Source organism: Mycteria americana, chromosome 15 (genome assembly GCF_035582795.1).
Source record: "Mycteria americana isolate JAX WOST 10 ecotype Jacksonville Zoo and Gardens chromosome 15, USCA_MyAme_1.0, whole genome shotgun sequence".
NCBI classification, from domain to species: Eukaryota; Metazoa; Chordata; class Aves; order Ciconiiformes; family Ciconiidae; genus Mycteria; species Mycteria americana.
In genome coordinates, this window is record NC_134379.1 from 13,252,477 (window position 1) to 13,273,667 (window position 21,191).

At 52.9% G+C, this 21,191-nt stretch overlaps 2 protein-coding genes and 1 pseudogene across 6 annotated transcripts; all 3 read left to right on the forward strand.

The window, feature by feature from the left end:
- The first annotated feature begins 82 nt into the window (after positions 1 to 82).
- On the forward strand, positions 83 to 4,791 carry TBL2 (transducin beta like 2). Of its 2 annotated transcripts, XM_075517953.1 has the most exons (7): positions 83 to 282; positions 371 to 501; positions 598 to 782; positions 1,379 to 1,530; positions 2,683 to 2,809; positions 3,660 to 3,812; positions 4,207 to 4,791. In XM_075517953.1, the coding sequence occupies exons 1-7, from the start codon at positions 156 to 158 to the stop codon at positions 4,661 to 4,663; spliced, it is 1,332 nt and encodes a 443-aa protein (XP_075374068.1). In that variant the 5' UTR covers positions 83 to 155; the 3' UTR covers positions 4,664 to 4,791. The 2 variants fall into 2 exon arrangements, with proteins under 2 accessions (XP_075374068.1, XP_075374069.1); XM_075517954.1 differs by lacking the exons at positions 83 to 282; positions 371 to 501; positions 598 to 782 and adding an exon at positions 1,190 to 1,282.
- Positions 4,792 to 5,420: 629 nt separating this feature from the next.
- BCL7B (BAF chromatin remodeling complex subunit BCL7B) lies at positions 5,421 to 9,429 on the forward strand. Of its 4 annotated transcripts, none has more exons than XM_075517632.1 (6): positions 5,421 to 5,585; positions 5,999 to 6,074; positions 6,791 to 6,887; positions 7,995 to 8,165; positions 8,372 to 8,451; positions 8,534 to 8,828. In XM_075517632.1, exons 1-6 carry the CDS (start codon positions 5,494 to 5,496, stop codon positions 8,720 to 8,722), a joined length of 705 nt encoding a protein of 234 aa, XP_075373747.1. In that variant the 5' UTR covers positions 5,421 to 5,493; the 3' UTR covers positions 8,723 to 8,828. The 4 variants fall into 4 exon arrangements, with proteins under 4 accessions (XP_075373747.1, XP_075373746.1, XP_075373749.1 ...); XM_075517631.1 differs by having other exon boundaries at positions 7,980 to 8,165; positions 8,534 to 8,821; XM_075517634.1 differs by lacking the exon at positions 8,534 to 8,828 and adding an exon at positions 8,858 to 9,429 and having other exon boundaries at positions 5,424 to 5,585.
- A 416-nt stretch (positions 9,430 to 9,845) lies between these two features.
- LOC142417276 (schlafen family member 5-like) lies at positions 9,846 to 19,204 on the forward strand (annotated as a pseudogene).
- The last annotated feature ends 1,987 nt before the right edge of the window (positions 19,205 to 21,191 follow it).

The following is a 21,191-nucleotide window of genomic DNA, read 5'->3' on the forward strand; positions in this document are numbered from 1 at the left end:
GAGCCGCGCGTGCCCTCTTGGCACGCATGCGCACGCTGAGGGCGCCCCCCCCCCCCCCCCCCGGCGCACACCTCCGCGGTTCGGCGCACGCGCGCTGGGTCTGACCGCGCGGGGGTGGGCGGTCGGTGCCGCCCCGCTGAGGTGGCGGCGGGAAGATGGAGGCGGCGGCGCTCGGCGGGTCGGTGCTGCCGGGCGCCCTCGCCCTCCTCCTCATCCTGCTGCTGCTGGTGGCCGCGCTGCGCCGTGCCGCCCCCCGGAGGCCTCCCGCTGCCCCGCCGGACGGTGAGTACCGCGGGCACGGCGGGGGGGCCGGGGCTGGTCGGGCCGGGCGGCACTGACCCGACCCGACCCGACCCTCCGCTCCCCGCAGGTCCCAGGGCGAACGGCGACGCCGCCGCCAGGCCGGAGGAGCACAGGAAGGCGAAGCTGCCGGCGCGGGCCCGGAGGGACAAACCGCAGCAGCATAGCTTCGCCCACCGGCTGCTGGTCGCCGCCCTGAAGGTACCGCGTGTGCCCCGGTGCCGGTGCCCCGCCGGGCCCGGCGCCTCCTGGCCCGCCAGTGCTCCCCCGCGCGCCGTGACCGCGCTCTCTCCACAGGGCCACAGCGGCTCCGTCTCCTGCCTGCACTTCAGCAGCAGCGGCAAGTACCTGGCGTCGTGCGCCGACGACCGCACGGTCCGACTGTGGAGCACCCGGGACTTCACGGCGCGCGAGCACCGCTGCCTCCGCGCCAACGTGGGGCTGGACCACGCCGAGCTTGTCTGCCTCAGCCCCGACTCACGGTAGGGCCAGGCCTCCACACGCCCCATCCACCACCAGCCCAGGGACCGCTCGGGGCATATCAGCACCAGGACGTCCTGCGGACCGGGCTGCACAGAGGCTACATTCCTCATAGGGCCTTGACAGTACCACTGATTCATGAAAGCAGCGGGCACTTTACTGTGGTGCTCAGGGCAAATAGCCCAGTGCCCAGCTTGCCAGCCCTGTGGAAGGTGCTTGTTAAGGTCTTTGCCAGCAGGCCCTGCGGCTGGGTTGAGCTGCTGATCCTCTCTGGGGGCTGGGGAGAGAGCTCTTGCTGGCTGGGAAGGTTGGTTGAAAAGCATGCCTTGGCACTTTGTGAGGTGGCCTCTTTTAGAGAGAGGAAGGGATCTCGTTTCCAGATGCGAAGTAATAAATTCTGTTCTTTTCCATTCAGTGTTGCAGTTGAGCTGACACAGGGAGAGAACTTGATGCCCTCGTAAAGCACGCAGCTTTTTGTCTGCCAGAGTATCCCTTTCCCCAGGTGCCACTGAATGACCTGTTAGCTTACCTGTTGTAGCTAGGCTGAGCTGAGGTAGCCCATTTCTTAACGGTTCAGGGTGTCTATCCTTCCACTTAGGGCATTCATTGTTTGGCTGGCGAATGGTGAGACTATTCGTGTCTATAAAATGACTAAGAAGGATGATGGCAGCTTCACCTTCACTGCAACTTCTGGGGACTTCCCAAAGAAGCACAAGGCTCCTGTCATTAACATAGGAATTGCAGAGACAGGTATGGAAATGACAGATCTGCTCACTTGTTGAGGCTCTCGAGATCAGCCTTGATTTCCTTGTAAAGCAGAAGCTGCTGGGTTGAAAGTGTTGGGGTTTGGGGCATTCTCAAGGCCCGTTTCTGCACCAGTACTTGATCCTCTGTAGTCTTTTAGACGTTACTTCGTAGCCTTTGATTACTACTGAGTGAACTGAAAGATGTCATGTTCAGACAGATGATATTCCTGTAAGCACAGAATTAGCACCCCGATATGCACAGTCTCTTAATTTACATTTTCAGGGATGCTGTTGCAAAGAGGTCTGGTCTCAATATTGAGAGGATCGCTGTTCTCTGGCCCACCAGTCTGTCTTTAACTGGTCAAAAAATCTCCCCAGTGAGTTCATATGGTTTATCTTGGACTGTGGGGATCTTCTAGAACAGAGGCTGGGGTGGGTATGTGTGAATGGTGAGGGCTTGATGGATTAATGCTTCAGGTATGTGACAGCGGGCAGTTGGAACTGGGTGAACGTGAGCTCACCTCAGTAATAGGAGAGCAGAGAAAATGTTAACAGAGACCTTTGTTCAGCATGAAAGTGAAAACTTAAACCTGCAACAAGTTGCTGAAAGGTAAACAGGCTGCTCCCTGTCTGGGCTGAGATGAAAAAGGGAAGGCACTGCAAGTGGAAACAAGCAGGAGTTCAAAATGCTGACACAAACAGTAATCACGGATAATAGTAGTGTGACTTGTAGTCAGCTGCCTGCCCGTAGTCCATGACTTGAAAGCTACAGATACCTCGAGTTGCATTTTAACTGTGTGTGAAGATTGAGTCTGCTGCATTACTCCTGTGGTACCAGCTTAGTGCTGAGCTCCACAGGTGGGATCGGAGGGGTGTTGGGGCGAGGCGCACATGTGGTCTCTGAGTGCCTGTTGCCACTGATGGCTGCTGAAGCCAAGGGTGCACTAATGCATAACCAGGAGCTGAGTCTTCTGATACTGCTCTTCTCTCTGTCCCGGGAGATTGACACTCGTTGGATTTTGGTGCTGCTGTTGGTTTTCTTGACTGTCCAGGTGCAGGGAGAGGTTGCCCTGCTTAGGTACCCTCCCAGGCCTTTGATAAGTCTGTGGCAGTGTTACGCCTGGGACCTCTCCTGATCTTTGCCTTTTTCTCCCAGGAAAGTTTATCATGACAGCTTCCAGTGACACTACCATCCTGATATGGAGCCCGAAGGGTGAAGTCCTGGCCAGCATTAACACTAACCAGATGAACAATGCCTATGCCACAGTGTCGCCCTGTGGAAGGTGAGGGGCGTGAGGTATTCCAGGCTGCTCCTGCTGCAGAGTGGGAGTCTGCAGGAGCGACAGGAACCTCGCTCCTTCCCAGAGGACATCATCAGTTCAGACCATTGGCAATTAGCTGTTATTTTAATGCAATTTTCGGAAGGTTCCACGTTTTAAAAAGCGATTCCAGCCCCTGAGAGCAGCCCCTCCAGGAGCGCTGACTCTTACCTGTGTAGTCTCAGACACTCAGTGGGTTGCTGTTGTGCCTCAGCTCTGCTGGTCCTGTTAACCGTCTCCTGAAGAGCTGAGGAGAACAGCATTGGCCTCAGATAGCGGAGGTGGGACAACACAAACAGTGTATGCAAAGCAAACAGCATTTCTAACTTGTTTTTAACCTTTTAAGGGTTAATTATAAAATTAAAATCTTTATTACTGAGAGATTGTTTATCAGGAAAATCGTGTTCTCTGCTCTGTCTCTGTCTTGTTGCTGCAGGAAGACTTGCCATGCTCCAAGCTCAGTGAGTTTCGGGATCAAAAGCACTTAGCTTTTTTTATTTTGGCCTGAGAGTTTCTCATGCCCAAATTGTGGAGTTGCTGCTCTAGTCCCTGGTGGCCTTCCTTAGTGTTCCCTTTACTAGCCTGGTTTCAGTGAAAAGTGAAAACTTTTTCAGTGGACCAAAGCAAAGATTTGAACATAGGTGTCTGGATAGGTTTGCCTTCACAGAGCCCTGTCTTAGGCACTGCTCCGCGCAGGAGGGCTGCCCTTGGCCCCTGCCTTGTGCAGGAGGCCAGAGGAGAGCTCTGTAAGACTGGCCCCACAGCCCAGACAAAGTAGGTGCTCTGTAACAGGTACCCTGTGTCTTTCACCCAGGTTTGTGGCATCCTGTGGCTTTACCCCTGATGTAAAGGTGTGGGAGGTGTGTTTTGGCAAGAACGGAGACTTCCAGGAGGTGGCCAGGGCTTTTGAGTTGAAAGGCCACACCGCTGGTGTGCATTCCTTCTCCTTCTCTAATGACTCGAGGAGGTAAGTGTGTGTTATCCTTTGCCTGAAGTATTACGCTCTGGCTCGCCCTTGGGACACATGAGCTCAACCCCTCCAGTGTTTGCCAGCAGCCCGTGCAGGGGGAGCTGCACCCCTGCATGGTGTGGGGGAATGCTGCCCTGCATGCTGTCCTGGGGCCCCGGGGTGGCAAAACCCTGCCTGGCTCGTGCCACCTGCGTATTCCCCGTGGATTTCCTCCTGGGGGTGACTGTTCTCCGTTCTGTGGGAAAGAGGATGAGGACCGTATGTGTTTACAGACTCATGCTTCCCAAGAGAGCTCTCTGGCCACAAAGGATTCCTGGTTCGCAGGCGTGGCAGGGGAAGACGTGCTGCCCAATTTCCTTGTGCTCACCTGTGCTCTGTCTCCTGGCTGCAGGATGGCGACTGTTTCAAAGGACGGGACGTGGAAGTTCTGGGACACAGACGTGGAATATAAGAAGCAACAGGATCCGTACCTGCTTCTGACAGGGAAGTGCGAGGTGACGGAGCCTTGTCGCGTCGCCCTGTCCCCCGATGCTCGAGTTGTTGCCATCTCTAGTGGCACAGACATTGTTGTGTACAACACGAGAAGAGGGGAGGAGGAGGAGCGCTTTCTCCGTGTGCACGGACAGTGCATAACAGACTTGGCTTTTGACACCAGCAGCCGCTACCTGGTGTCGTGTGGGGACCGGGCCATCCGCGTCTTCCACAACACTGCTGGTCACAGGGCAGTTGTGGAGGAGATGGAGACCATGCTGAAAAAAACTGCGAACAAGGCCACCCGAGAGAGGCTGGAGCAGCAGATCTCCAGTGCCCGCAAAGCGCTGGCTGCAATCTATGGCAAGAAGCACTAATCCTTCCCGCACGGTGGCACGTCCCGCCTCTCTACAGTTGCAGGCAGCCGTGTTCTGCCTTTGGGGACTTTTTTTTTTTTTTTAATAACACTGAACAACTTGTAATAAAAGAGTGTGCCGACAGTGTGCCCAGGGCCTTCCTTGCATGCTTTCTGGCTGTAGCAATGGAGAGCTGGACGGGATGTCTGCCTGGGGATGGTGGGGGGCAACTGAGGGGGCCCTGGGGTGACACTGTTGTTGCCTTCCAAGGACTTGTCCCCGCCCCCACTCTCATCGATATCGATATCCCGTGGGAGTGATTGCTCAGACAGGGCCAGTGAGGTTTCCTGGGCTTAGAAAAGGGGGTCTAGTGTGGTTTTCTTTTGCAGAGGAGCTGCCCAAGCTCAATCTTTGATGCTAAATGGGGGGGGGTTGCTGCAGGGGAACGGGCAGCGCTTTAAAGCTGCTGCCTGCACACAGGCAGGGCGCCTTCCACCCGGGCCGGGGACTTGACGTGATGCACGACCCAGGGGCCTCTAGTCCCAGCGCCGTACCGGCACGGGCCCCGGGGTCGTGCCCAGCGCTGGACAGGGCTTGCCCCAAGGTAAGATGGCGGCGTCGGCGTCGCCCCGCCTTCGCGTCACCGCCTTGCCCGCAGGAGGGCGGGGCGAGCCGCGCAGGCGCGCTACGCGCCGCTTCGCTTTCTCCCCTCCCCACCCCGCCTCCCTTCCTCCGGGCGTGGCGAGCGCGATGACGCAGCACGCGCAGGGCGTGGGCGGGGCGGGGCGCGCGCATGCGCGGAGAGAGGCGGCGGGTGCTGCGGAGCCGGGGCTGCCGGGGCTGCGGGCGCCATGTCGGGCCGCTCGGTGCGCGCCGAGACCCGCAGCCGCGCCAAGGATGACATCAAAAAAGTGATGGCGGCCATCGAGCGCGTCCGCAGATGGTGAGAGGCGGGGCCGCGGGGGGGGTGGGGCCTGCCCGGCGTGCAGCCAATCACCGCACCACACGGGTGCCGGTGGAGGTGCTCCGGTGGCGAGTATCCAATCAGCGAGCTGCGTGGGGTAGCGGGCGGGGATAGCGAGGCAGCAGCCAATTAGCTCGCCCTGTCCGTTCGGGTGGGGGGAGGACCGGAAACGCCGGTGATCGGCGGGCGGCACGCCCAATCGCAACGAGGTGTGCGGGGTGAGGGGGCGGGGCGCGGCGGTGCTCTGGATCGGCGTTCCCCTGGGCCAATCGGAGCCTGGCGGGCGGGTGGGCGGGGCTTGTTGCCAGGGTACCCCTGGGTCCGGCTTCCCCCGGCCACGTCCGCGGGGCGGGGGGAGGGGGCCGGCGCCATTAACGGCTGTGTCCGCGCAGGGAGAAGAAGTGGGTGACGGTGGGCGACACCTCCCTGCGGATATTCAAGTGGGTGCCGGTGGCGGACAGCAAGGAGGTGGGTACCGCGCAGGGCCGGGCCCTTCCCCTCGGGGCCACCCCGGGCCCGGCCCGGCCGCTCCGCTCCGTGGCGGGGGGCCGAGGCCGAGCCGGGAGCTGCTGCCTTCAGCCGCGGCTGAGCAGCTCGCCTCAGTCGCTCCGCAGGGGAGCGGCCTGGGGCGCCCCGGTGCAGCCTCGGGGCGGCTCTGGTAGCTGCCGCTTCCCCCGGCCCCTCCAGCGGGGTCGAGGCCTACCGAAGGCTGTGCCTCGGTGCAGGCTTGCTCACCCGTGAGCCTGGACTGCAGTGTCTGCCGCTGATCGTCTGTCGTCGCCCTGCAGCGATCCAGCCGTGCTGATGGATCTGTACAGTCTTTCTCCCTTGGACCTGACCTCACTCTCAGATGATCCCCTCTGATCCTTTTGGACAGTGATCCTGCCCGTGATCCTTTTTACCTTAATCCCCAGCGGACTTGTTTCTATTTGGTCGTACTCCTAGATAGGTGTCAATTCCTCCTTTTACTCCTGATTCTGAACCTTTCACAGCTAAGTTTTGCCTCTCAGCTAGAAAAGTGCCCAAAAAGGAAAGGGAAAACACCTGCACGAGCACATCCCTCTGGGCTGCTGGGAGACAGAAAAGGAAGTAGCTTCTCTGGAGCAGTTTGTGCACCTCTGCGTCCTCTTGCTGGTGGTGGGCTCCTCTCACCTTGTGTTTCTGCTTTTCTTTCTCTTCTCAAGAAAGAGAAATCCAAATCAAGTAGCAGCACTGCCCGAGAACCCAATGGCTTCCCAGCTGACACCTCTGCCAACTCCTCTCTCCTCCTGGAGTTCCAAGGTGAGTCTGGCTGAGCCCCCTTCAAGCTTGGGAAAGACTCTAACGCCTTATAGAAGCTGGGAGGTGGCTGGCTTATGTATGCTACGTGTATTGGGAAGAGCAGCACATGTCTTCAGTGCAGGGCTATGCTGACCCACTTTTGGGCTCTCCCTGATTAAACTGTTCATTTTTGCTGTCAGAAAGAATCTTAATCAGCTGTTCCTGGGATCTTCCTGTGGGAAGCTTCATGGGGAATGGGGGTTCCCATTCCCACTTTGCAGTCCCTGCTGGGGAGAGGCTGGTAGCTGCCTGCAGCTGAGCCCGCTTCTTCCAGCAGTGACTTGCACGGACCTTAGAATGAAAGGGCAGAGGATCTCCTTGACCTTGCTCTTGATCCCGGAGTACTGCAGCCAGCCGCAAGCAGGCCAGGCTCTGTGGTGGAGCCAAGCAAGGCTCAGGCAGCGCATGGACTCGCTGCTGGAGCAGAGAATACGCCTGTCCCCAGCCTCTCCGCTCAGCTCTTGGTGCAGCAAGGAAAATCGGGGAATGTGTTGGCACTTCTAGTAGATGCGGTGGGAAGGTTAGCGTTGCAGGTCTGCAGTTTGGGACCACTTTACCTGGAAAAGGTGTGTGCCAGGATTGCCTCCCTGGCCGGAGGCAGGTGCTGAGCCTTGCTTCTGGTGTTAGATTGCTGCCTCGCAAACAGAAGAGGTACAAAACCTTGGTACGCAGGCAAGAGGTCTCCTGCCCTCGAATGCCTGGGGCCCTCGCAAGCTGCAGACATGAGATTTGGCAGTGCAGTGCTTTGTATCGCCCCTGTGCCTTCTGCTTGTTCTTTCCAAATAGCCCAGGATTGCTCTCTGTCTGCTCAGACTCATTCCCCTGGCAGAAGCACCCTCTCCCCCGTGGACCAGTTGTGTATCTGATGCCAGCTGTGTCCTGGCGGGGAGTCCTGTGCCCAGCAGCCCTTATGTTGATGGGTGACAGTGAATCCCCTGTACTCTGAATCCCCAAACTGCCTCTGAATGTGCTCTTCCTTCTCCCCAAGACCTTGGCTCTCAGTGCTGCCCTTGGCTGCCTGTGCCCCTGGGTCAAGGTGCTCTTCTTCACTAGGTGCTGTTTCTGCAGATGAGAACAGCAACCAGAGCTCCCTGTCGGATGTCTACCAGCTCAAGGTGGACAGCAGCCCCAACTCCAGCCCCAGTCCCCAGCAGAGTGAGTCCATGAGTCCTGCCCACACTTCCGACTTCCGCACGGACGACTCGCAGCCACCCACACTGGGGCAGGAGACACTGGAAGGTGAGTGCTGGGCTGGGAAGGGAGGAGGTGGATGGCTGGGCCTGGGGAAGGCCCTGCTGGAGCCGTTGCTTGTCCGGTGGATGACTGAGGCACTGCTGAAAGTGGACAAGGGAGAGTTGTGTCTTCTGCTGGAGGTCTCCTCTCCTGGCTCAGCACTGAGCGGGGTACTGGGTCAGCAGTTTCGTTAACCCTTCTGTTCTCCCCAGAGCCCTCCCTGCCTTCCTCGGAAGTTGCAGACGAGCCTCCCACTCTCACAAAGGAAGAGCCAGTCCCCCTTGAGACTCAGGTAAGGGAAGGGGGATTGAAACCACATCTAGATGCACACAAACCCAGCTTGGCCCTTTCATGCTCATTGCTGCTCCTTGTAGCAGAATCATCTCGACGGATGGACTTGCTCTGCAGTCCCAAAGTGCCCTCCAGGAGCTCCCCAAACCTCCTGGCTTCCCGAGCTGTCCCCTGGTTCAGTTCAGGTGTTAAAGTGTGAAGAAGGGATGTGGAGGTGGAATAAAACAATGATTCTAGCTGACTCCAGGGCTGAAGTGGATTCTCACTCCTGATGCTCCGGGGCTTCCTCACAGATGAAAGCCTCGGGTGTCCCCACAGCATGACACAGCCTTGTCTAGGTCCACGTGGCTCGGTGGGCATGCTGAGCTCCTGTTGCTGCCCGTGACCTCTGCCTCTGGCTCTTGCAGGTAACTGAAGAGGAGGAGGACTCCGGTGCGCCACCTCTGAAGAGATTTTGTGCCGATCAGAACTCTGTGTGCCATACGGCCTCGGAGAGCTAGCCTGCCCGTCCCCGGGGAGAGCGCCTTCGCCAGCCCCTCGCAGAGCCGCCTGCCCTCCCCCCTGGGGGACGGGGTGCTTCCCTCCAGCCTGCCCCTTCCCCAGGGACGGGCGCTCCCACCAGTCGCAATCCAGCCTGCCCTGCCCTGCCCTGCTCTGGGGGCAGGAGCCTCCTGCCAGCCTTGGCGGAGGCAGCCTGCGCTCCCCGGGGCAGATGGGGCTGCCACCAGTACCTGCAAATTTGCCTCTATTTATTGGCTCCCTCTCTCCCTGCTGACCGTACTATAGCGTGGGGGTCTCCGGCAGGTGGTCTGCGTGTGCAAGGGGAGCTGTCCGCGGGGCTCCCTGCGGCCCCCGAGGCACTGGCAGACGCTGTTTGCCTGCTTCTGGCTCCCCTGCCCGCCCTCCCCTAGGTGCTGGGAGTGGGAGAGCCGCCTTCCACCTGCACGATGCGATTTGTGCGCTCGTGGGTTGCGGGGGGGAGAGGCCGAGCCCTGTCCTGCCGCGGCAGGGACCCGCGCTGGGACGCTGTGCAATAAGCTGCTAGGTTAAGCCATTAGTGTTGGGAGAGACGGGAGCGCTCCCACCCTGGAGGGCAGGTACGGGCCTGCCTCTGCTCTGCCGCCGGGCGCTGGCGAAGCCCCCGCGGGACAGACCCCGGTCCCGGCGGGGTCTGCAGCCCGCTCCCTTCGCGGCTGCCCCGGCCCCCCGAGGGCCCGGGGAGCCCCTGCCCCGGTTTAGGTACTCCCCGCCCCGGGACGAGGAAGGATGCGGCAGGGCGCCGGGCCCCCTGGAAGCCCTCCCGCCCCGGGGCTCTGCCCCCCGCCCCCGCGCTCCCGCAGCCAGCCCCCGCCCCGCGCCCGGGCCGCCCCTCCCGGCCTCCCCCGCCGCCACTGCATGTCCCGCCGAGTCTGTGATCGAGCCTGGCGAAGCCGAAGGCGCGGCCGCGCGCGGAAGTGGAAAGTTATTTTAGCACTGAATAGAATATTTTTAAAATTAAACTATTTGAAATACAGCGCCCGGTGTCTGCGGGGCGGGGCCGCCGGCGGGAAGTTCGTACCGGGCGGGAGCGCCGGGAAGGGCCGCGCGGCGCCGGGACTCGCTCCCCTCCCCCTCCGCCAGACCCAGCCCGGTGCCCGCGTTCCCCCCCCGGGAAGGTAGGGCCGGGCCCGCTGCGACCCCCGCGTCCCCCCGGGCCCGGTGTCCCGTGCCCCCCCCCCCCCCCCCCCCCCCCCGCCCTCCGGGGCGGCCCGCACCCGCCGTCCCCCGCCAGCCTGGTGCCTCTCAGCCGTCCCCTCGGACGGTGCCCGGCGCTGTCCGGGAGCGGGCGGGGGGAGGCGGAGCGCGGCCCCGGCCCCCAGCCGAGCCGGCGGTAGCGGACGGCGGTGCCGCTTCCGGGGCCGGTTGCCGGCGGCGAGCCCAGCCCGGCGCGGGCCAGAGGAACCCGGGGCAGCCCCGCCGCCGCCCGCGACAGCCCCGGCCCGGCCGCGCCGTCCCTCGGCGGGGACCCGCCCCCGCTTTGCAGCCCGGTCCCAGCCGGGCCCGGCCCGCCGGGGGTCGGGCAGACGGTCCCCGCCCGCCCGGGGGGCTCTGCCCGCGGCGCGGTGTCTGGCCGGGCCTTCCGCCCGCAGCGCGGCGATGCCGGCCGGGCGCGGGGGCACCGAGGGCGGCTGCGGCCCCAGGGAGGGGTCGGTCGGAACGGCTCCTGTAAAGGGTGAGCTGCTGCCGGGCCGAGATAGGTGGGATATGTTTTGTACGTAGCTTCAAGGTAACGGTTAGAGCCCAATATGTAAAAAGAGCCCAATAAATTAGCTTAATTAACGTGACGTCTCTGGGTGTCTTTGCAAATCTGTCTTCGATTTGCTTGTGTGTTGCAAAGAATTATTTTCATTTTCCTGTTTATTAAATCTAGCGTGTAAGCCTAAGCCAAAGGCGCATGGTTTCCTTTGTCACACTGCCATGTATAATCGTTAAGTGTTTTTAATAATTTATCATTTCAGGATCAGGATGGCCAGACAAGAAGGGCAGCTGCTGATTAATTTGAAAACGAACTATCCTGATGTGGTGGCAGATATTGAGAAAATAGTTTTAGGAGAGAGATATCCAGAAAGAAGACCTCTTGCAAGCAGAAGAGGCAACGAAAGGAGCTTTCTATAGCAGCGTGTGCGTTGCTGAATTCAGGAAGAGGAGTAGTGAGGATGGAGAGTGAAGACAAGAATTACTGCTTTCAGGAGCACGGCATTGGCCTGGACATAGAGCAGAGCCTCAGGGTGTGCATCGATTGCACCAAGGCCGGCGAATACTTCACATGGATAATGTTTCATGTGGATGCAGCAGCGGAGTCCCTTGCTGCTTTTTGTTAAAACATGGAGCTGTGGAGGTCCAGAGCAGAAAAGTGCATCCACAAAGCCGCATATCTGTAGCTTGAGCACTGGTTTGTCCTGTAGGTCTTTCACTTTGGTTGTCCCTATGACTTCAAGCGCCGCTGCTAGGTTTGTGAGGCAGAAGGAAAGCTGTGCCAAGCGCCGTGATGAGAATGGGCCAAGCGCTAAGAAAGCTCTGCTAAATTTTGATGAGGGAGCAAAGGAGACCCCTCTGAACACTGAGGAGTGCAACATCCAAGATGCTGCTGCCAGGTTTTTAAAGAGAGACAAGCTGATGGTTGGGGAGGTCCTGGGTTTCACAGAGACAACACATATTGAATTTAAGAACTTCTCTACCGAGAATATCTTGGAACACATTAGAAAAACCCTTCCAAATTATGTCTCTGCCTTTGTAAACACTCAGGGTGGTTATTTATTTTTTGGAGTGGATGACAGCAGTAAAGTCACTGGAAGACACAGTAAAGTGCAGAAGGAAGCTTTAGAAAAAACAGTAGCTGATACCATGGGCTCAATGCCATCCATCACTTCTGTGACTCTCAGGCTGGCGTGCAGTTTAAGACTTACATCCTGAGTGTTTATGACAAAGCAGAACGCCTGCAGGGCTACATATGCGCTGTGTGAGTTGAAATGTTTTGCTGCACTGTTTTCTATGAGAACCCTGAATCCTGGATTGTGGTGGGTGACAGGATCGAAAGACTGAGCGTCAGGAGATGGACGGAGCTCATGACAGCTGCAGATCTGGGTAAAATCTGTATTTACATTAGTGCCAACTTTATTTCTGCCTTGGTTTGTGAACTTTCAGGAGGAAAGACCAACTTCTTTTGTTCTGTGTTCTCACCAAACCTAGAAAGGGGCTTTAGCCTGTGGCACAGTCACAGGCACGGTGACGGTACAGTAACTGGCCTCCAACAGCAAACTGTTCTGTGAAGCATTACTCTCTGAACTGCTTCAGCAGGACATTTTGAAGCACTCCCAACTGGAACAAGCCTTCCTAGGGATCCCATATGCCCCTAAATGAAGTGGAAAGATTCAAAATTACCCAGGAGTTTCCATCACTCTTGATGAGAATTGCAGAACACTTCTGAAGCTGGCTTTGTCTGTTAAGAAGCTTAGGAGGGAGTGATGTCCTGGTGGAAATCTGGCCCCTTTAGGTGCCTAAAAGGGGTTTATTCTGAAAAACAAAAAAGTCCTTACTGATACTGATCCCCATGCAGTGAAATCCCCAGCGCTTGATGCACTAACGAGGATTAATCTCCATGCCCTGGTTTGATCTGTGTAGATCCAGCATCTTGGCACAAGTTGTGTGCCAGCACTAAAGTATCAAATAATCATTTTAGCTGTAATGGTGGTGTCAAACTGACCTGCAACTTTTCTTCTCCTTCCCCTTATTAAGTACTAAGAACATCTGTCATGAAGTCAGCAACACTAAAACCTGGTCAGTCGTCTCTTCAGAGTTCAGCTTGAGGTTGAGAAAAGTCCTTTCAATTCTGCAGCTCAGCAAGCAATGCACAGTATGCAGCAGGTTGCAAACCACTCCCCCTTTCCGAGGCTGAGACGCGTTTCAGATGTCTATGGAAACGTCACTTTGCATACGCAGTGTGGTGCCGTGGTTGTTAGAGGCTGTTTTGAAGGAGCAGGGGTGCAAGGCCTTGCTTGTTTTAAGGCATGTTGTCCCACTTCATTGTGAAAGCCTTCCCCTTCAAAAGCTATGTCCTGTGTTTTGTTCCATCACCCCACAACACGACCTGTATGGCAGGTCCTAGAGAGTTTATTCTGACTGTGGATTTGAGTAAGAGTTTTTCAGTCTTAAGATGAAACTAACCCTCCTTTCCTACAGGTTCCCTGTAACACAGATTTTCCTTGAGGGTGTGCCCATGGCAGTGGCCGCATGAGCAAGGAATATACTAGCCAAAGGGGACCTCCTGTCCCAGCAGAGCCCCGGCCAGGCCAGGCGGCTCTGGCCTTGTGTGAAACCTCTCCTGTGGCCCTCGTCTGCGCTTAGAGCTGGGATGTCTGGTCTCTTCAAAGGACACAGTCACACAAAAGAGAGAGAGAGTGACGTTGGTAGGAGGGGAACAAAGCAGCAAGGTCTTTTGGAGATGTGCATCTACTGAAGAGACTCATGGTATGCGTAGGTGGTTCCTACGTGGTATGCGTAGGGTGCTGGTGTGCTGAACTGGCACATCAGGGCATCTCTTACCTGTGCACTGGCGTCTCAACAGACTCATCCCATGCAGGGTCTAGATCTTGCCTTTGAACTGTAAAGCCATCTATGCTTTGAGCCCTCTCTGTTCCACAGCACATCAAGATCCCGTTGGTTTGACGCAATACCATTGTTCTTAACTATGTAGGCAGCATTTTCTTGAGTAGGATTGCAACAGAAGGTTTTAAATTAATAATTTTAGTTACTCTTTAGTGCTGGGTTTTAAAAGTTCATATGGAAGGATTTTGATGGATATAGCATACTTTTTTCTTCCCCCAAGATCTTTCAAATCTGGCTGATAAATTTGAGAATGAGCTCAGTTTGTCAAATGGTCCTCCTCTTATCAAGCCAGTTTATTCAAAAGCTGGTCTCCGGTGTGTGTCTGAACTCCAAAAATGCCTCTACCCAGGTAAGCTGTTTATTCTGGATATTTTTTTAAATTTAAGATTGTATTTGACAGAACTTCTAGGAAGATAATGTGATATAAATATAAGATTTTAGGCACACACTGTTGGTATTTAAAAGATGCAACTGCTCCAAGAATGTTGATTTCCCTCATTTTTCAGGTGTTTCGATCTCTTCTCCCATTTTTGCCACTAAGCATAATCCCTAATGCACACAATTGCTGAGAATATACCTAGTGTCCCAGGGGTTTGAGCACTGTCTGCCCCCTGTTATGCTCAAAAATCTTTTTATAGACAAAGAAAAGAGAGAGAGAGAGAGAATAACGTATTTCTAGCATAACTGAAATCTAAGTAGTCTAATCAAGGAATTATTATTAGTCAAGATCTAGTTATTACAGATAAAGAAAGAAAAAGACAATAAATGAATACCACTGTGAATAATAATAATAATAATAATAATAATAATAATAATAGTTACCTGCACATTTCCTAGTATCCACCCCTGTTCCTGGCAGTATGCTCAGCCTTCCACCGCCACTCAGGATCCTACTGTTGATGGCTCCGATCTGCCGGGGGTTGTTAGGGCGAGTCATCAGCATCCCCAGTTCTTTCATCCAGAGTATGTAGTTGATGATGGTTTCTTTTTCCTACTCCAGGATCCGCTTGGGGTCACTTGCTGTATGTTTGCTAACGCACTTTTACACCTTGTTCTTTCTTCACTGGTCTGCAAGTTCACTGCTCCATTGGAGTTTAGTAAACACGGCGTGTTTCACAGGGGTTAGATACTTGTTCTCTGTTACCCTTAAAACCAGTTTTGTTTGGCTCCGGGGCTGCATTTCTTTACCTGACTATCTGAGAGCTATTTCTGGCCTTGGGATCTCCTGTGCTCTGTCTCTTACTGCCCCACACCTGAATTCAGCCCTGCATCCTGTATCGCACATCTCCAGACCTCTGCTGTCCTACCAGCCTGTATTTCTGCACTCTGCATCATCATGTTATAGGCAGAAGGATCTCACCCTGTGCAGAAGATCTGCTTGTTGCTGCTGTCTGTATAAATTGATGGTTGTTATCCACAGCCACCTGGTTATTAGAAAAAAATGCTATTACAGGTAAACCAAGGGAAAACAAAGCTCTGAACAGGTCAACAAAAATTCAAACAAAGCAACCAGACAAGCCTCCAACCTGAGGCCTTGAAAACTCAGTACGCTCCCCATGGCTTGGTACTAGCAATGCTGTATTGCTGGTCTGCAGGGCTAAGCACCAAGTATTTGGGTGTCGGATGCCTGATTGGCTTAGACATTTATGTCACCCAGTAAGTTAATTCTGCCACCCTGCTCACTGCTACAGGGGAACTTCAGGATGGGACACACAAGGGAAAGTAAAGCTCAGCCCTTACCATGCAGGAGTGGAGAACCTTGCCTTAGTTTTATTTTTTAGGTGAAGACTTTGATTATTTCAGAAACACTTTAGCTATAAAAGTAGCAATGGTTGCTGAGCAACAGATACTCCCACATACCAAGCCCTGAAAGACAAGGAAATAGAAGTAGCCAAGGGCAATGTAAATCCTCTTATGTTCCTGCAGAGCAGGGCTGTGGCTTTAGGTCAAGCTCTGAGATACGTGGGAGAGACACGGAATTCCAGGTCCTTGTGCAGTATCAGAACTGCTCCAATCAGTAGCGAACAGATACTTTCTCATTAAACGTAGCCCATGGATTTTTTTTTTCCAAATTCTGATCTATAGATGTATGTATTAATTGCTAATTTTTCTAATTATTTTTGTAATTTTGCTATCTTTTCACATCTGTTTGCAGGATTACTCTCAGATGATTGATTTACTGATCGGTTAGTAGTGTTTTGGTACAGGATATGCAATTGCTATTTCTTGATGAGAATGTGTTTTTTAAATGGAAGGCTGTGACAGTGTAAATGTATGCTTGCATTTGAGATTTGTCTGTGTGTTATGAATGCGCATAGCTGTAATTTTAACCTGTAAATTTAAGAGAGGATTTGTGTTAATATTTTTTAAAATTACTGTTACTCATTATTTTGGAGGAGCACCAAGTTTAGCATTGGGATGAGAGGTGTCTTCATGTATTCCCCTATACTTAATAGCAATGTATATCTATACATCAAGATGATGCTCCTAGGTGTCTTTTACTATATGCATTGCATTTTACCAGTCCGGAGTGTAGGAGATGCTGCAAGCAGGCTGCTCCATCTGGTTCAACCACCAGTCTCTCACTGTGGCAGCAACATATCCTTCAGAGGAATACCTAAGTAATGAGAAGGCAGATAGAAAGGAGGCAGATCCTTCCAAAGAGACTTTTCTTTATTTCATTTAGAAGTCAGGCATGCCTGAAGCATGGAGTTTATACCTCTTTTATTCATATAAAAAGTCCTTACAGATTTACCACCAGGTATCATGGGAACGCTGAATTTTTTACTGACATTAAATCATTTACTTTGATGACCTCGTGGTATAATATATTCCTCCAGTAACTGGTGTGTTGAGTAAATTATTTGATGTATTTTGTTTTTCTAAATTTTTATTTCTTTTTTCTAGTGGGTTCTAATGAAATCAAATGGAAGGCAGAAACCATCTGCACCAACCTGTTCTCAGAGTATCCTGGATTAGAGGATTTAATGAAAAAACAAATCCATCCACTTAACAAGGGGGTACTGATATTTTCAGGGAGTTGGGCTGTTGACATTGGATTGCCGAAAAAACAGGATATTGTGTGTGATGTTCTCTTAGTAGCTGAAAATGCATATTCAGTATTGTATACTGTAGTCAAGGATGCCTCTCCTGAGTCTGAAAACTCAAGATAAATTGCTTATGCATTAAAGCATAAGCTAGTCAATGATGGGGGATATGCTTCAAAAGTGTGTGTGGTCCCCCAAATACTGCACCTGAATGGCACAAAGAACCAGATGGAGGTTGCAGAGGATGACGTTCCCAGCAAGAAAACCAAGAAAACCCATGTGGTTACGTCAGCTTGTACCCAGAGAATTACATCCTCATCTCCAGGGACATTCCCACGTTCCTGCGTGCACTTGTGATCGTTGTGCTGCACTTTAAGTCCTACTTAAGTGACCATCTTGGCTGTGAGATTTTCAGCCTTCTCACTCTCAAACGGTACGAGCTGCTCTCCACGAACCTGCGCAAAGTCAAGGAGCAGTTTGTCCTTGGTCTTCCTAGAACAGGGAAAACAATTGTGGCTTTGAAGATCATTGAGAGAATAAGAAACATTTTTCAGTGTTCTGCAGAAGAGATACTCTACATTTGTGAAAATCAACCCTTGAAGAAGTTTGTGGGGTAAGCAGTAATGTGTATTTCCCCTTTTTTCTTTCATTCCATCTTCTGTACATACAGCACAAGCCCTGCTGATTTTACATCTGTTTGCCAAGTATATAACTTTGGCTGACACAAACACACAATAATCATCTCAAGAAAGGTGTTAGTATTGAAAGTATTATTGAGCTGAGCTCTGGCCCAGATCCAGCGTTCACTGACTGCAGTGAGAATCCCACGTTTAGTGATTGCTGGATTGTGTTAGACCTTCAAAAGATGATGGCCTTAGTTTAACAGTCTATTACGGCTGATGCAGCACCAAAAATACCCACCTGCCTTTCTCCGTTGCTGCCTCAACACTGCCTGTGCTGGGCCTGATGCAAGTTCTTGTGCAGCTGTGCTAGGAACTGGTCCTTGGACCTGGGCCATCTATACAAGGAGAACAGAAACAATTGCCCTTTTGGTAGATTTCAGGCACAGCAGTTCCCCAGTCCTGTTCTCGCTGTGTTTCCACTTGCGTCAGCATGGAGAGGTCAGCAGGCCACCATGGTGGACGAGGCACCTTGCATCAGGGAATCGCAGCCTAGCTCAGGCACGGCAGTGCCCAAGCAGCAGGTCCTGGCCCCAGCAGACAGATGGTCTGGCAGAAGTGCTGCCAGTCCCTGCTCACCCTGGGGAGAAAAGGGAACCCGTCGTTCCCGTGGGAGCTTAGGCACTGTGCTGCTTTCCTGGTCCAGGGAGAGCAGGGCAGAGGGACACCCCTGGGGAGCCTTGCCATGCCGTCTCCATGTAGGAAGGGTGGGCTTGAGTCTCCTCTTAGGGTAGAGCCAAAGCCAGTTGGTGGGGGCTGTGCATGCTGTGCAGCAATGCCTGCACACAGCCAATCCCTTGGAATAAATGTTTTCACTGGGAAAATCATATAGCATGCTGCAGCTGAGATAGGAAGTTGTGCAGTTTTAGACAGTAAGCTGCAATAGCCCTCCAAGGAAGAACCCACTGAGAAATGGAGGCAGTCAATACAGATTTGTCTGGTCACATCTTCTTTGTATTTACCTTATGGGTTTTTTGGGTTTCGGTTTGGTTTTTTTTTTTTTAGAAATGAGAGCTGTCGGGCTGTGACACATGTTGCCTTTTTAAATGGGAACTTCCCAGAAGTGAAACACATTGTGGTTTATGAAGCTCAGAATTTTTGTCCTGAAGAAAACTGGCATCAATGTGCCCTGGAGCTAGTCAAGAAAAAAAGTGGCATTTTCTGGGTCTTCCTGGATGTCTTCCAGTTCACTCACCCCTATGGTTGTGGTCTTAAGTTTTCAGAACTATATCCTCAGGAATGGTTGACCAAAGTGGTCCATAATGCCAAGCAAATATACAATGTCATGTTTAATCTAATGGAGGAGATCCTCCAAGAACGCAACACAGCTATGCCCTATGAGGTGCCGGAAGAGTTGTTTAAACAGGCTGAATGTGCCCATTCTTTGTCAGGTGACTACATAATAAAAACAAATATGGGAACATCTGAAATGGCACAGTACGTGATCAGGCAGTGCAACAGCTATATGCAGCAAGGCTATCCCGTCAAAGATATTGCAATCCTGTGCAACACACAGCATGCAGCCCAGGTGTTCAGCCAGATATTGGAACCTGAGCTAAAAAGACAAATAAGAAAATACAGAGTGAGGTTGGTCTTGGGGCCAGCAGACAGTGTTTTAGAAAACGTCATTGTTCTTGACAGCATCTGATGCTTCTCAGGCCTAGAAAGGAGGATTGTGTTTGGCATCCACTCTGTCCCTGCACAAGAGGAGATATCTTGTAATCTTTTGCTGTGTGTGGCATCCAGAGCCAACACCAAACTCCATTTGCTATATCACAAAGAAAAGATGTTCTTAAGAAACACGTCTTTAGATGAGTTTACTCTTACCCAGCACTAGAATGCTTTGCTCATTTTTTGTTCAGTGATACTATAGGGCAGCCTTAAGATTTTTTTGATGCCTTTTTGATGCCTTTGATGCCTTGTAGTCTATGCAAAAAAAAAAAAAAAGCAGTTTGACATATATATTTCATCATGCGTAGGCCTGTAGGATGTAATAAAATTGATTTTAATTAAAGGACATCGCCACCTGGAGAGAACAAATTGCTGAAAATGGCAATTGCAGAAGGAAGTCAACAATTACAAACCACTTGGATAAATTATGGAACAGTTTGGAGACTTGTACTTTCAATTCCTCTGCTCTTTAAGCTGATTGCATATTCTGACTTGTTTCAGCACTACCAGAGTGGAACCTCTGATAGGAAATGCAACAGGGGCGATCCTTGTTTACGTCCCTGCTGGTGCTGGTGCAAATGGTCAAAACTCTGCTTTTTTCAGTTTTTTGGGGGAGATTTTTGTGAATTTTCAGCCAACTCATCTCTTTTCTCTTCCAAAAAGATAGAGCCACAGCCTGCTTTTGGGAGTGGTGGTGACTGTCTTCACCTTTGCTGGGACTGAGGCTGTGGTTTTGTGGTCACATTGAATCATCTTAAATGCAAGTTTCTGCCCATGGAGGCAGTTGTCCCCAGCAGTACAGTCCCAAACCTCTCGTAAGCAGGCTCAGGTGTGCAACAGTGTAGAGAGTTGGGAACCTGGGGGCTTTTTGGCAAACTAATCTTCAGCCAGGTAAGCTCCACATTGTCATGCAGCGGCCCAAGTGCTAGTGCTGGCATGAGGTGTAGCAGGAATGTGCTTCCTGGAGAAGGAGGCAGCACAGGATCACAGAACGGTTGAGGTGGAAAGGGACCTCTGGAAGTCATCTGGTCCAACCTCCTGCTCAAGCAGGGACACCTAGGCTGCCCAGGACCATGTCCAGATGGCTTTTTAATATCTCCATGGATGGAAACTCCACAACCTCCTTGGGCAACCTCTGCCAGGGCTCAGTCACCCAAGCAGTAACTGTTTCCTGATGCTCAGAGGGAACCTCCTGTGTTTCAGTTTGTTCTCATTGCCTCTGGTCCTGCACTGGGGACCACTGGAAAGAGCCTGGCTCCGTCCACTTGGCAGCCTCCCTTCAGGTATTGATACATGTTGATGAGGTTCCCCTGAGCCTTCTCTTCTCCAGGCTGAGTAGTCCCAGCTCTCCTAGTTTTTCCTCATATGTGAGATGCTCCAGTCCCTTCATCATCTTCATGGCCCTCTGTTGTACTCTCTCTAGTATGCCCATGTCTCCCTTGTACTGGGAAGTCCAGAACTAGACACAGTGCTCCAGGTGTGACCTCACCAGTACTGAGTAGAGGGGGAAGGATCACCTCCCTCAACCTGCTGGCAACACTCCTCCTAATGCAGCCCAGGACATCAGTAGTCTTTTTTGCTGCAAGGGCACATTGCTAGCTCAAGTTCAACTTGGTGTCCACCAGGACCCTCAGCAGCCTTCTCTGCAGATCCGCTTCCCAGCTGGTCGGCCCCCAGCATATACTGGTACCTGGGGCTGTTCCTCCCCACGGGCAGGACTTTGCAATTCTCCTTGTTGAACTTCATGACGTTCCTGGCAGCCCATTTCTCCACCCTGTTGAGGTCCCTCACTTGATGCTTCTCCCTTGTGCTCCTCTCTTTTGGTAGCTGGTCACATTTGTACCCACTCAAGCTGTTTAGAAACTGCAGTGGGTCACCCAGATTTCCTCATTCTAACTGGGACTGTTTAAGTATTGAAGTCAACAAGCTGTTGCAATATAGTGTGTATGCTGACAGCCCGATTCTTACTGTCATGTCGAATTTGACATAAGCAGTATGGCTCTTCAAACTCTGATTGTGCAAAAACCTGTTGAGAATCTACCACATAATTACATCTTTTCTTTCTGTCTCAGATGCCAACTGTTGCCAGAGCTTTGCCAATGTTTGCCTTCTAATGTAGTTCCTGTTATTGCTTGTTCCGATACTAGATTTTAAAAAGCTGAATAAATAGTGACATGATAATGTCATATTTGCCCAGA

Coding starts and splice junctions, on each gene's coding strand:
- TBL2 (XM_075517953.1), top strand. CDS start 156: ATGGAGGCGGCGGCGCTCGGCGGGTCGGTGCTGCCGGGCGCCCTCGCC. Junction 502..597: donor TGCTGGTCGCCGCCCTGAAG/GTACCGCGTGTG, acceptor CTCTCTCCACAG/GGCCACAGCGGCTCCGTCTC. Junction 1,531..2,682: donor CATAGGAATTGCAGAGACAG/GTATGGAAATGA, acceptor TTTTTCTCCCAG/GAAAGTTTATCATGACAGCT.
- BCL7B (XM_075517631.1), top strand. CDS start 5,494: ATGTCGGGCCGCTCGGTGCGCGCCGAGACCCGCAGCCGCGCCAAGGAT. Junction 5,586..5,998: donor ATCGAGCGCGTCCGCAGATG/GTGAGAGGCGGG, acceptor GTGTCCGCGCAG/GGAGAAGAAGTGGGTGACGG. Junction 6,888..7,979: donor TCTCCTCCTGGAGTTCCAAG/GTGAGTCTGGCT, acceptor CTTCTTCACTAG/GTGCTGTTTCTGCAGATGAG.